The 13,790-nt window shown below is 56.5% G+C and overlaps 1 protein-coding gene across 1 annotated transcript in view; it reads right to left on the reverse strand.

Moving 5' to 3' along the window:
* The window catches only part of CASKIN2 (CASK interacting protein 2), a 33,777-nt gene extending 24,786 nt beyond the window's left edge, over positions 1-8,991 (reverse strand). Inside the window, exons 1-2 of the mRNA XM_071573779.1 lie at positions 8,698-8,991; positions 5,906-6,617 (exon numbers count right to left, since the gene is read on the reverse strand). Of these exons, the coding sequence (XP_071429880.1) occupies positions 5,906-5,999 (94 nt within the window). The 5' untranslated portion in view covers positions 6,000-6,617; positions 8,698-8,991. The remainder of the gene's footprint in view (positions 1-5,905; positions 6,618-8,697) is intronic.
* Positions 8,992-13,790: the final 4,799 nt, after the last annotated feature.

Here is a 13,790-nt window from a genome sequence, read left to right on the forward strand (position 1 = left end):
GGGCCATGTGCTCCCTGCACAGCCTTGGCTGGGGCCCGCGGAGGAGCGGCACTGGCAGGATTTGGCGGAAGTGCAGCCGGACGTGTTGCACCAGGTCTGGGATGCTGCAGAAGCCACATGCCTGTTCCACGCAGGTTTTCCCTGCTCCCTTATCTCGCCATCGAAGCCATGCTAAGCTGCAGCTCCAGCCTTTCTCCCTGGGGCTGCAAACAGCTTGGGGCGGCTGCGCACCTACCCCAGGCAGCATCCCGCAGGAGCAAAGAATGGGCCGAGTATCCAGCCCTTCCCTGGGAAGGGAAAGATCATCCCGATGGAGCCATTTCCAAGCAGTTTGGGCATCTCCAGACAGGTCTGTGACTCACCAGGACACCTCGGCGAAGCTCGGGCGATATTACAGCCCCAAGGTTCAAACGGATCCCTCCCTCTTCCATCCCAGGCATGATTTTTTAGGGAAGCGAGGATGGGATTTAGGGGGAGTGCTTGCAGCTCCTCCCCACCCTCTCTCTTGCTAGAGCAGCCAGGAAAAAAAAAAGGTGGTTTATTGTTATTTAGTTTCTTGCCCCTTTCATACTCCTTTGCCGGAGTTTTTGCCAGCGGCAGGCCCCGGGTCTGGCGGGGATCCAGGACAGCCGAGGCGCTTTTAAAAACAAAGCAGGGCGCGTGCATGCACACACACACGCACGGCATCCAACCCCGCTTTTAACTCTTGCCGGAGCAATGCCGGGTGGAAACCATCTTACACACGGTATCCTGCCCATCACCACCTCTCACCTTCCAAGGAAAACCTTCTAGCAGCACTGAGACCCTGATGGAGGGGTTGCAGGAGTGATGCTGTCGTGGTCCACTAGCTCCTTCCTGCAACCAGTCCCAGTCAGAGGATGGGATGCCTGAGCTGGCAGTGTCCTTGCCTTGTCTCCTTCTCTCCAGCCCTTGGGAGCAACTGTCCCGGTTACAGCGCCCGTGTGCCACTGGCAGTCAGGCACACGGTGTCCCATGACTCCGGACTGCCCTCCCTGTCTGCCTTTGAGCTGTCGTCATCCGAACTGTCCCGTGTTTCTGGGTCAGACAGCCAAAACGGCCTCTGCAGACCTTGGGAAGGGGAGCTGAGCCCCCTGGTCTGGGCTGAGTCACCAGGAAGTGCCCGAGGAATGGAAATTCCCCTCCTGCCCTAAACCTCAACCTCCTACCTGCAGCACTGGGGATGGCTGCCAGTCTAGCTTCATCCACAGCCTCGATGGACCTCCATATTCCCTGGAGAGACTGACAAGTCCCTGGGATACCCCAGTGCTGTCTGGCCATCCCCAAAGGAAGGCAGCATGGGCCAGAGCAGGCTCAGCAGTCCCTACACTCATCCCCTTCCCCAGAACTAGCCTATTTTTCCTCCTATTCTTTTACCAAGCCAGGAAAATTGCAGCTGCAGGTGGCCCAGGCTGACAGCAAGGAGCCACAGGCTGCCTTGTCAATGGGGCTTTCAAAGGCTGGGGACAGAAATGCTGACCTGGGGCAGGGTGAAGATGTGGACCTGTGAACACAGGGAAATGGAGTGCAGAGGGGCACGGGGCTGGGCCTGCTGATGTCCATCATGGGCTCCTCCATCTCCCTGTGTGACGCTGTTTGCTCGTGCCTTATCTCCTGCACTCGGCACAGTGACGCTTTCCCCAGCTCCGGGCACACCAGTGGCAGCTGGGCCCCTTTTTCCAAACACACCTTTTAGAGCCCAGCTTTGAAAACCAACCATCCATTCAGTCCTTCCACTGCCCATGTGTGGCTTTTCCTCTCCAGGCAGAGAGGTGGGAAAACCAGGATGTGGATGGGAAAACCCACCAAGCAAACACCAGGCTACTAGAGATGATCCCCACCCCAGGGAGACCAGGAGACACAGGTGGAGGAAGAAAGGATAGACCCCCTGCCCTCCAGCTGGAGCCCCACCACCATCCAGCCCCGCAGCCGCCGCACTCGCCGGAGCCTTTGAAGCCTCTCTTCTCCCACTCCCACCACCCACCCACCCCAGGCGGGTTCAGAAGCAGATTTTGGCACGCTGTGGGTGGTGGGGTCCCCACCACGGGGCTGCCGCCAGCCGGGTTCCTTGGGCACGGCGCCTCGCCCCGCTCCTGGCTCGGTGTCGGCAGAAGAGGGAGTTTTGCCCGTTTCGGCAGAGTTTCTCAGCGTCTCTCCGCAGGCGTGCCCACAGCCTTCCCAAGCCGGCATGTGGCTGCGGAGCCGGTCCAGCCCGTCAGACCTACAGCGTGCGGGGGGAGGACACGGCCAAGGACGCTTGGGAACTCGTCCTCGAAACTTGGGCTTCAAGGGACGTGGCCAGGACCACACTTGTTCTCGGTGGCAGAGCTGGGTCCAGCCACCTGCACTGCCCAGGGCAGGACCAGAGCGGGCAGGGTGCCCAGACATCCCTGCACCACTGCCAGCAGGGAAAGCCATGGGGTGTAACAGAGCCTGAAACGATAAGGATCCTGCCCAAGGCCAGTCCTGGCTCTGCCCTGCAGCCAGAACACATACAGCAGCTGGACTTGGGACAAACCTTCCTTGGGAGCAGCAGTGCAGAGGAGGATGGTCCTCCTCAGTGAGGGGAGATGGTGTGCTGAGTTTGCTGGCTTGGACAATGGCACAACCAACATCATGGCAAAATAATCTCCAAACTGCAAAAAGGAATAGCTTCTCCCCCAAACAACTATAGACCTGCTGCTGGGAGAAGCAGAAAGCCCAGCAGGACACGAAAGGAGAGCGTATGTTCCTGCAGAGAATAGGGACACAGAGCGCCAGTGGCAAAGGCTAACAAATCACAGGAGAGATATTAAACCTCACGCTTTGAGGCTTAAGCTGATACAGCTACTAGGGATTAGGAGGAAATTCAAGGGTGAGAGTGAGTTATCCCACATCTGCCTGCTGCAGTCTCGCAGCACACAGAGCAGCAGCATCTCTCTTCTGCCAAACTGGATGGGAGACAGCAGCATCTGAGAGCTGGCATTGCTCTTGGGAAGATGTGTTTCATGCTGCTGGGACACAGCAATGAGGGGCTCCAACCCAGGCGTGGAGATAAAGCCAAGATCTCCCACAAGCTTTGCTAGCTTTAATGAATTGCTTGGTCATGTTCCAGGAGCCCACCCCAGTCCTTGATATATCTAAGGTCTGGAAGGTCCCAACACAGCTGGTGGAACGGGGCGAGTCACTGGTGAAATGGGCAAGTGGCTGGCCAAACCTCCCCAAGACAGCAGCAGAACCCCAGCAGGGCTTCCCTCCCTGTCCTTCAGAGTTTAACACCAGTTTGCTCAGCTGCTGCCCTTTCTTTGCACTTCGCACGTTTAAACAAAAACCTTCACCACTCCCTTGAGGAAGGCAAACAGTCCAGCTCCCATCACCTTCCACGGCTCCTCCAGCCCCTGGCTATCACAGGGGCATCCCAGCATCGCCCTGGCATCCATCCCCTCAACCCCTGCCCCTTAGTCCTGCACATCCAGGGATGGGGACACCCAAACCTCGACGGGCACCGTCCAGCTCTGGGAGTTGCCACCCCTTCGCAGGATGAATTCCCGGCCGGAGGAGCTCTGCCTCTCGCCTCCCCTGGGAGCCCCAGCCCCTCGGTGCTGCTCAGCCGCCCTGGCCGGGCCAACTGGCGCATTGTTGGCGAGGGACGTGATTGATCGCCGCGGAGAGAGGCCAAAGCCGTGACGGGTCGTTTAACAATTTCAATTAAACTCTGCAGCGCTCCGACGCGGAGGGGAGGGGAGAGGGACAAGGAAAATAAAAAGCGGGATGTTGCCATTGCCAGGGAAGCTCAGCAAAGCACGGCTGGTCCCAGGGGGACCCCCTCCCTGGCTGCTGCAGTGACCACGGCATTGCCCGGACATCCCCTTCCCGCGGGCAGGACAACTGCCCTCGCCTGCCCTTCCCCTCCCGCTCCTGCCTCCAAAACCTCCACCCTGCCCACCCCACCACCTTACAAGAATAGGTGCTGTGACCCACTTGGGCAGGGAGGAGGCTGCACATGGGGAATATTAAACGACGTGTCCCCGAAGTTCCTGCTGCCTCGACTGGCGCTTGGGTTTTGCTTACGTGCGGTGACTTTTTTAGGCACAGGAAGCCCCAGAGGGCTGATCACAGCGATCGAGCTCCCAATCCACTGAGACAGCAGAAGGACTCTTAGAGGGATTTTAAAAAAAATATATAATGAAAAATAAAAAATTCAGCATCTCAGCCTGTCATATGGAAAAGGCGCTGTAATGAGAGGCAAAGGCAGTAAACGCTCGGCTCACAGGGCATCGGTACGAGAAGGGAGAGGGAACCGTAAGGGATGGGGAGCAGTGTTGCCCTCCATGACGGGGACGAGACCCCGGGACCAGGCAAGCCCCCATAGTGGTCGAGCACAGGAGCCTGTAGCAGTGGCCTTGCAGGGGTCTGGGCTTTTCACTCCCTCCTTACAAAGGAGTAAAATGAAAATACGCCGAGGGAGCTGCTGACGCCGCTGCAGCGGGGGAGTTAAACACACGCGTTCACGTGGCTGCCCCACGGCTGGAGGGAGGGGAAGACGCCAGAGAGAAAACAGACGGGGTTGAGCTGGGAGAGAGTTACTGGAGGGGATGGGAGGAAATCAGTGTAACTTCACCCCTTAGGGGCTGCAGGAGCAGAGAGATGGGCTACCCAGCCTGTCCACACCGCCTGGCCGTGGGACACCAGCGAAGGGAATGGGGCTGTGTCAGCCAGCAGGATGCTCGTGTCCTGACGTTATTTATTGCCTTGGGGGTGTCCTTCAACCCACTCCCGCGGGCAAACCGCTGTTGCTCAGCTCAGGGACCCTGCAGAGGTACAGTCCCTTTGCTCCAAGCGGAGGCAACAACACCCAGTCCCTTCGCTCAGAGAGAGGCACCAGGCACCCCCTGTTCAGGGGAGGAGGTGGCTCCCAGCCCTCCTGAAGGCCCAACAACTGGGATTTGCAAAGTTCTGGCCCCAGTCACAGCTTTCCAGTAGCCAACCCAGGGGAGCTGATCCCCTCCTCACATTTAAAATCCTCAGCCTAACTCGCTTTTCTCAGTGCCAGCCTCTCTGCTCTAAGCTGCTCCTTAGAAGACTTAAAGCTTCTCCTCCTGCCCAAGTTTCCCCTCTACCTCCTCAGGACAGCTTTCCCACACACACCCACGAGACCCCCCACGATGAGCAGCCCTGGCAGGGGGTTCCACACTCCCACAGCCTGGGCAGGCATTGTACACCTCTCCGCAGCCACAAACGGCACTGAGAGAGCCCCTTTATTTATTTTCCCCAGTTTCCTTCTTGGTCAGGAGAAGTGACCAGGAGCTCAGTTCTCTACATGGACACCGTGGCACTGGTCACAGTCTTCTCCTCCACCTTTCCATCCTCCCCATCTCCTCCAGATGCCGTGTGGTGCCTGCAGGATCCCCAGTGCCCTTGGGAACCCCTTTGAACCCACTGTTCGCTCTGAGCTGTGCTTGCCACTGACCTTTCTGAGAGCACATGCAGGAAAACAGCCCTGCTGAAGGGTTAAACATTACCAGACTGAAATTCAAGGCTTGACGATTGGTTCCAGTCCACTGGCTAGGATGATAATTTTTCACAAGATAAACAGGACCAGGAGTGAGCAGCAACCGCTAAAGACCCTTTGCAGCAGCGTCCCCCCACCAGGGCTGTTCCCTTAGCCTGTCTCTGCTCAGTGGCCCACACTTCAGGGCCCATGGCCCCAAGCCCATGGGGAACCCCAGCTCAGCTGTAGGATCACTTACAGCCCAGTCATTCATCCGCATGGGCTGTGCTTGCATTCCCGCCTCCGGCCACGGCATAACTCGTGTGCCGGGGTTCAGAGCCAGCACTTGCACCCCAGGACAGGCAGCAGTGCCCAGCTGAGGGGAGGGAGCCCACAGCTCTGCACCCAGGTACTCACTGCTCTTGGATGCCTTGATCTTGGCCACCAGTTTCTGCACACCAGGTACGTCCCCGTTCTTCACGGCCTGGATCAGCTCCTGCTCGCGCCCCATCGCAGACAGGTGGGACCAATGGCAACACAGAAGGCAGAGACCCTCAGATCCCAGAGGTTTATAGAGCCATGGGAATAAGTCCCTAATTCCTCAAAACACACTTTGAAGAAAGATGAAATCCAGCAAGAAAGACGCTTTACAATCCCACAGGGCATAAAAACCAGAAGAAAGAAGTCTTTCTGTTAAGGGCAGAAGTCCCTTCCTGCGTCGGGAGGAGCACGATCCGGATGGGGTTTGGTTGGAGAACATGCGATCAATTAGAACAAAAATTACTTCAGTGCTTGGGGACAGCCTTCCAGCAGCACCAGAGCTCTGTGAGACAAAGCCTGGCAGCTCAGGGCAGGGTGTCCAGTGCCGTCAGCATTGGGATGCCCTTGGCCTCTTACAGCACTCCCAGAGCCAGAGGTGTCATGCTTTGCTCCCCTCACCAGGCTCTGTTGTGCTGACAAGTCTCTAATTCTTCCCAAAGGGATTATGGGCTCGTTGCCATATGGAAGTTATAGATCCTCCCTCTCTGGTGCTCATTAGCCCCTTCGTTTCGGCATTCCTCTTGGTGATGCCACTGCAGGCACGCTGAGGAGCTCCGCACGGCCGAGCCCCGGTGCAGCAGCCCAGGACCTGTGGAGGGAAGATCACAGTCAGCTCTCAAAGGCCATTTACCTTCCAGCTCCGTCGCGACAGCTTTTGTATCCGCGCCGAAGTACGAATACTTTGACTATATTTAGTCCTGGAGGGACTTGGCTCATCCTTACATTGAACGGAGAAGGAAGAACCTGCAGAGGAAACATCCTGAGGGTGCTGCCCCGGGTGCACCACAGGGACACAGCTTCTTCCCTGTCCCCCTGGGGCCACACACACCATCTCCTCCCTCAAGACAGCATACAAGGTTGGGGCACAGAATGTCTCCCCCTCTCCTTTCCCAGCAGCAGCACCCAAGGGATGGAGCTGGAGAGGCTTAGCCCATGGGAGTGGGTCAGTCTGCCTCACACTCTTCTCTTGTGCAAGTACAAACCTTCACCCTCTAAATTACCCATGAACTCGGTGCCCTGGGACCCAAGACACTCTCTTACCAATTCAGGAGCTCTCTCTTGCCCCAGTGTAATTCAGCAGCACAACCATGCTCAGGAGAACAGGATCAAGTCCCTGTCCCGACCAGCCAGGATACCCTGGAGAGGACATGGGGTCCTGCAGCAGCAATTTACATGTCCCAGCCCATGCTCCCACTCAGAACCCAGGCTGCCCAGACTGGATGGCAAGGAAATCCCTCCTGGTTCAGGGCCATGCATCTGGCAGACTGCTCCAAGCCAGGGAGGAGCGTGCGTGCAGGAGTGCAGGGAGCACACGCTGTGCCAGCTGCAAGGCCATCTCCAGATCACCCTGCAACTCCCTCTGTGCCAATCCAGGACGGGTCGGAATCAGCTCCAGTTCCCCCAGCCATGGCTCAATGCAGTCTCCCTTCCCAGAGCGCTCGCCCTCAGCCGTTTATATAATAGTGGGTGTCGCTTCCTTTGAGCAATCGAGGTCAACGTTTTGAGGATGGAAATCACAGGAGAGAGAAGGCAACAGCAGAGGAAGAAGTCCTGTCGGGGTGGTGGCAAAACCAGACGGGGCACTCCATAGCACAGTGTTGATCAGCCCACCCACAGCAGAGCTGGAAACTGCAGCTGTTCACAAACACAGACCCCCCATGGGCTGCCCACCTTCCCAGCGCTCCCCAGCGTGCAGTTGCACACAGTACAGATGAAGAGACGATGCTCCAGTCCTGGCTCACCTTCTGGGACAAGGGGGTGTGCAATGCCCACACCGGGCTTCGGGGTTCTCCCCCCACCCACAGCTCCTTCAGCCGATGAGCCCCTCGGCACTGGGGCTGGTACCCCTCGTTCTGGAGCACCTGCACCAGCTTATCTACATTACACCAAAGTTTCAGCCACTTGACTCAGACTAACCTCTTGCTGCAAACAAATCCCCTCCCGAAACCTCCTGTGTTGCACCGTCTCCAAAATGATTTCATTTAACCCTGTACACTGCAACCGACTCTGTGCTGCTCCTCAAGGGAACTCACAAGAAGCGAGTGTGAGGGCGCTGAAATTATTTAGTCTTTATTTAAAAAGTCTGCCCGGTCTCACTCAGAGAACAGTCCCGTGTGCTGCCTGCGGCTCCCGGGGCACGCGAGGCTCAGCGGGCACCTCGGAGGTACCGAGAGCTCCCAGTGCCGATTCTCCACCTCTTCAGCCTCTCCAGAGAGGAGCAGCGAAGGTAAAATTCAAGAAACACACAAAGCTGGAAAAGCAACAGCAAACAATCCCTCCCACACGAGCAGAGCTGAGCCTCCAGCCCAGGAATCCACCTGGAGAACGAAAGTATCCCAAACATTCCCGCAGCCAACGGCAGCGCCGGGAAAAAAAGGAGGGGGGGGGGGAAAACCCCAAAACAAACCCAAACCAGTTACGTAAGTGGCGGAGGAAAGATGCGAGGGAGCTGTAGGCACTCACGCGGGTCCCGAGGGGCGGCGGGGGCAGCTCACCTCCCCCGGGAGCACCGAGGAGGGCACCGGCCGCGCCTCCGCCCCGAGACCCCGAGATGGGGCAGCTCCTGCCTCCATCGGGGGCTCGGGGCGGTTTTAGCCCCCATCGAGAGGAGTCGCTCCATTCCTCCTGCGAGCGGCCCGAGCCGGGCGGGCCCCGCCGGCCCCACTCACCTGGCGGCGCTCCCAGCCCGCCGCACCGGGGCGAACCGAACCACGCCGGGGCGGGGCGAGCCGAGCCGAGCCGAGCCGAGCGCACCGCACCGGACCCGACCCGACCGCGCCGTGTGGTGCCGCTCCGAGAAGTGCCGCGCTCAGCCCCGCAGCAACTTCCCGAGCCGCGCGGGGCAGGAGCGGCGGTGCCGCGGCGGGTCCCGGCTCGCAGGCGGCGCGAAGCTCGGCAAAGTCCCGCTCGGGCCGGCCCCGTCCCGGCAGGAAATCCCTCCCCGGCCCGGCCTGATTGGAAAAGCCCGGCGGGTTGTGCGGCGGGGCCGGGCCGGGCCGGCTGTCACTCACCGTGATGCGGCGGCAGAGCGGGGCAGGGGCGCACCGCCCATCCCGCCGCACGGGCACCGCTCCGCCCCCGGCCGGGGGTGCCCGGGGCTCCTGGCTTGGAGCAAGGTCCGGCTGGAGAGACAACGTGATTCGGGACCACCGCCGCGGGGCGGGACCGGCGTGGTACGGGACCGACACGGTGCGCCGGGACCGGCATGGCATGGGAGCGACCCGGTGGGTGATCCTCCACCTCCGGACCGCGACCGACCCGGTGGGAAGTTCATCATTCTCCATCCAGGACCGACCCAGTAGTTCGGGTCCGGCTCTGCTGGACAATCCTCCATCCTTGATCCAGGACCGACCCAGTGAGCTATCCCTCGTGTTTGACCCGGGATTGGTCCCGTGCTACAGGACCGGCCCCGGAGGGAGGTGTCCCCATCATCGATCCACCGCACGGTGGTCTGGGAATCAGCCCCAGGAGAAAATTCCCCCCTTCAGGCACAGTCTGCTCCCATCAGTCCGTTGCCTTCTCTACCCCCAGCCCCCTTGGCACAAAGCCACTGATGGCACCCATAGGGCCAAAATCCACTGGCCCCCAGTTGCCCAAGCCCCAAGTTACTCCTAATCACAAAGCGCTAAAACCACCAAAAATCACCCATTTCTGTTATTCTTCAACAGAAACAGTAGAGGCAAGCACTCCCCCGAGCACAGTTCTTTTAAAACAAGAGGTTGCCTAATAAAGCTGGACAGTTTTTGTTGCATGATACCACTGGATTATCATCAACTAATCAGATTAAAAACATACGGAGGCTTTGGTTTTATTCACTAAGTGCCCAGCCCGCAGCTTCCTGGGGGAGTTGCAAAGATCCTGTACCTCTCTGAATCAGGCCCCAAGACATTTCACCAGATGATGGTTACATGAGCAATCCCAATGAGGGGGATCCTTGGCAAGGAGGAGGGACTGACGTTTCTAAAGACACCCTGTCTTTTCAGTTGAGGAATAAAGAGATTATTATGCACATCTAATTATAAATGTCAACATTTTACGGCTACTATGTTGAAGCACAACGCTCTAAGTAGCCCTGCTAGGAAGTGCTGTGAAGTGAAAGGTCTTGTTATTCCTCCTCTGAGTTTTGCCAGAGCTTGTAAAGTGCAGTGACATTTATAATAATCCCCTGAATTTATGTAGCACCTTTTGTCCTTTTAAGGATCTTAATTAAGATTTGCTGCTCCCTGAGCACAGACTAAACCCACTTTGCAAAAAAGGAGCCCAGCCTCTGTTTTGTACAAAACGTGTGTCCCATTTCAGGCAAGGGTAGGACTTTTTCACCCCAACGACCTCTGGCACACACTGTTACACCACAGTAAGGGCACACCACGCTGATATTCCCACCCAGAGGTTGTGCTGCTGCAGTTACACTCATGTGGTTAAACCTGGGTAATTTAATTTCTGGTGTCACACAAACCTTTGGAATAGAGGGTGACACTGGAGGGTTTACTAGGGTTCAACGATTTCTAGTGCAGCCTTTGAACATTAAACCATGTATGGAAGCTCCTGACACAGCACTGAAGCCCAGCACCTTCACTCTAAGGCCGGGCCTGCAGGCAGCTGAGTGGGAAAGAGCAGGCAGCAGCCCCTATTTCCTATCATTTATCCCAGTTTTCCATTGACTCCTGAAGGTGGAACAGCCAGGAGTTCCAGCTGTGTCCACCTTGCAGATATGACAGAACCACCATGACATTTATTCCCGTGCGTCTGTAGAGCAGGTGCTGAGAGCATCGATTGAGTTTCCACTGCAGAGAAACCCCCTTAACAACTTGCTCCCTTCTCTGCACCAGATTGAGATGTTCAGAGTTTCTGGGGGTTTCGGGGTTGCAGGCACCTTGTGTGGCCACTCCTGCCCTCAGCCCTGCAGAAAGGTGCCCAAAGTAACACTACTTGTGTTCCCCAATTTGGGTGCGAAGCCTGGGGGCTCCACACGGCTCGGGCTGCTTAGTGTGGCAGGCTCCCGCTTTGCAGCTCTTCAGGTCGATGTTGCCATCTAGAGGTGCCTTTTACAGCGATCCTCTCCTTGTAGAGTATTGGGAAGAAGGTTGGTGGGGGGTTTGTAATATAATATAACATTTCAAAAGAGGTTTTTGGGTTAGCCCATGTTTTGTGTGGCTGATTGATGGCTGCAGCTCATTCTGGTTCATCTTGTAGCCCCAGGCAGCTGTGCAAACCCGTCTGCTCTACTCGGAGATATTTTGAGATGGGGTAAAAGGCTCAAAGCAATACATTTCCTGCCAGGCAGGAAAGCAGCCACAAAGGCAGGAACAATGCACACAGCAGCATCCATGGCAGCTGCATGGCCAGCATGGGCTCCAGGTGAGGCAGGGTTGGACACAGGTCCAAATCTGAGAGTTCAAGACTCCCACTCCCAAATCTCACCCTTGAAAGCCAAACTTGGATGTTCATGGCCATCTCATCCCCGCTGAGTGGGTGGGAGGTCTGCAAAGGCCCATACCTAAAATGTTTTGGATGTCTGGTATGTTATGAACCAGCTGGATGGAAATACACATCTCCCCTCTCAGCTGTGGCTCAGGCTTCTCCTTTCACTGCTGTTTTTTTGAAGCAAACCTAGCTCGACCCAAAGAATTGCTGCAAGCTCAAGACTGCATCTCACACCTGGGCAGGGTGAGGCTCAGACAGGGTTGTTTTCCCTGGATGGGTGTGCAGACACCACTGCTGCCCAGATACTCCTAATTAGGGCTCAGAACAGGACTGGAGACTGGTACCTGCACACCCACGAGGGCAACATCACCATGACAGTGCTCACATTGGCACCATGGGATCTGTCAGGCAGAGAGGAGGGTGCAGGCTAGGGATGAAGCAGAGCAAAGAAGAGCCTCTCCTGCACTGAATCAGGCCACAGTAGAAAGCAGGTTATTGCCCAGATTTAAAGCCACCCACAGGAGCTCTTTTTGCAGCTCCTGACATTGATTCTCACATCACCTGGTTCTCTGAGCACCAGCAGGTGATGGGTGTCCCACTGCTGGGTTTCAGTGCTGTCATTAAGCAGCACAGTGAGTCTCAGTCTCATTCCTTATCCTCAGAAGTCATATCCCATCCCCAGGGACTCTTGCACAGGCACCCATCTCTTTCCGGATTACACCCAGGCCAGGCATTTCCCATCCAGCTCAACATTCCACATTGCTGGCAGCAACATCAAGGGCAAAACTAGAGCAGGATGGAGGGTCTGGACACAAAGGTGCTTACGAAGGCATTTACTCCATTGCCTCTTATACACCCTCCTGGAAATAGCTCTGCTGGAAGAAGTCCAAGGAGATAAATTAGGGGGTTTGACCAAGAGAGAGATGCACTGCCCACAAGGAGGAGGAAAAGGATCACAGCTATCAGAAACCAGGCTCTGGCAGAGAAGAGTTTGGGCCAGTTTGGTCACAGACACCTCCTCCCCCTGTGCCGTGTTCAGCACAGCTGCTGCCTGCAGCCTCTGGCTGGCCATTGCCACCAGGAGAGCTTCAATGCCAGGATACAATCCAGACCCAGGCCAGAACCTGCTCCAGGGACACAGCTCCGTGTGCACATGCACTGTGAAGCTGAACATCAGCTGTGGTATGAAATGCAGCAGTGACTGTCCTTTGCAGAGCTGGTGGTACCTGCTGATGGTAAACAGGCACATAAACCCACTTGGAGTCAGTTCTCAGGCAGGTAACAAGGCTTTGGAGGTGATTTAGGAAGCTCTGCTCAGCTAACATCTTTTTCAGAAAGAATTTTCCCCACAATAGTGAAATCAGGTAACCAGCCCTCAGTTGTATCATTCCATGGCAGTCCAGCTCTGAGCTCCCTTCAAAAGCAGCCCCACAGCCTTGGCTTGAACACGTGCAAGCTGGGAGCTACAGCCTGCACCAGCCTCTGCCCTGGCACAGCAAACCCTACCCACATTCCCTTCCCTTTTATCCACATGGGAACTTGCATAGGTGCTGGCATGGGGCTCCCAGCAGGAGCAGCCTCCCCACGTGCCAGTGCCCGGCTCTTGCTGGACTCACCTCTTCAGGCATGTGCTGCTGCTGACACTGTCCTTCCCATCCACCTTCCTCCTCCTCGAGCCTCCCTTTGCTGACAGTCACTTCTTTCTGGTCTTGTGCCTTTCTTTTCTCTCTGTCTCCCTTGCTTAGTCCCTCACTCAGGAAATTAAAGATAATCCTCCCTTTTTTTTGCTGCCGGATTCCCTGTTTAACATTCACTGTGTGTGCTTGCACTGATTCAAAACGGGATTAGACTTTCTGTTGCTTTGATGTCAGTTGGGCTTTGCACTTAAGGCAGAGGAGGAAGAAGAAAATGTCTAACAAACCCCTTGGAATCCACCCATCCACTTATACCCATCCTGGAAATGAAGGTCAGGCACATTTACCTGCAGAAACTGAGCCCCCTTCCAGGATCAATGTGTGGGAATCAAACCACACTGCAACCCCAGCACTGCAGTCCATGCAGAGCATTATTCCCTGGAAACACCCAAATTTCAGCCCTAGCTCTGCTATCATCCAGCTGCGTGGAGGCTGAACATCTCCCATGAGGAGGGAGGTGTCATTAATCATCAGAAAACCACAACTCGTTGGCTGTCAGTGAATATTGCAACCTCCAGCTGCCATGCAGCCGGAGCGTGTGGGCCACCAGCATCGCTTCAATAGATCCAGGCTCAGGACTTCCCGCTGGGAATACCCCGAGCTGCTCATTTCTAAGGGAGAAGCAGGTGCTGCGGGATGGCTAC

This window comes from Pithys albifrons, chromosome 19 (genome assembly GCF_047495875.1).
Source record: "Pithys albifrons albifrons isolate INPA30051 chromosome 19, PitAlb_v1, whole genome shotgun sequence".
NCBI classification, from domain to species: Eukaryota; Metazoa; Chordata; class Aves; order Passeriformes; family Thamnophilidae; genus Pithys; species Pithys albifrons.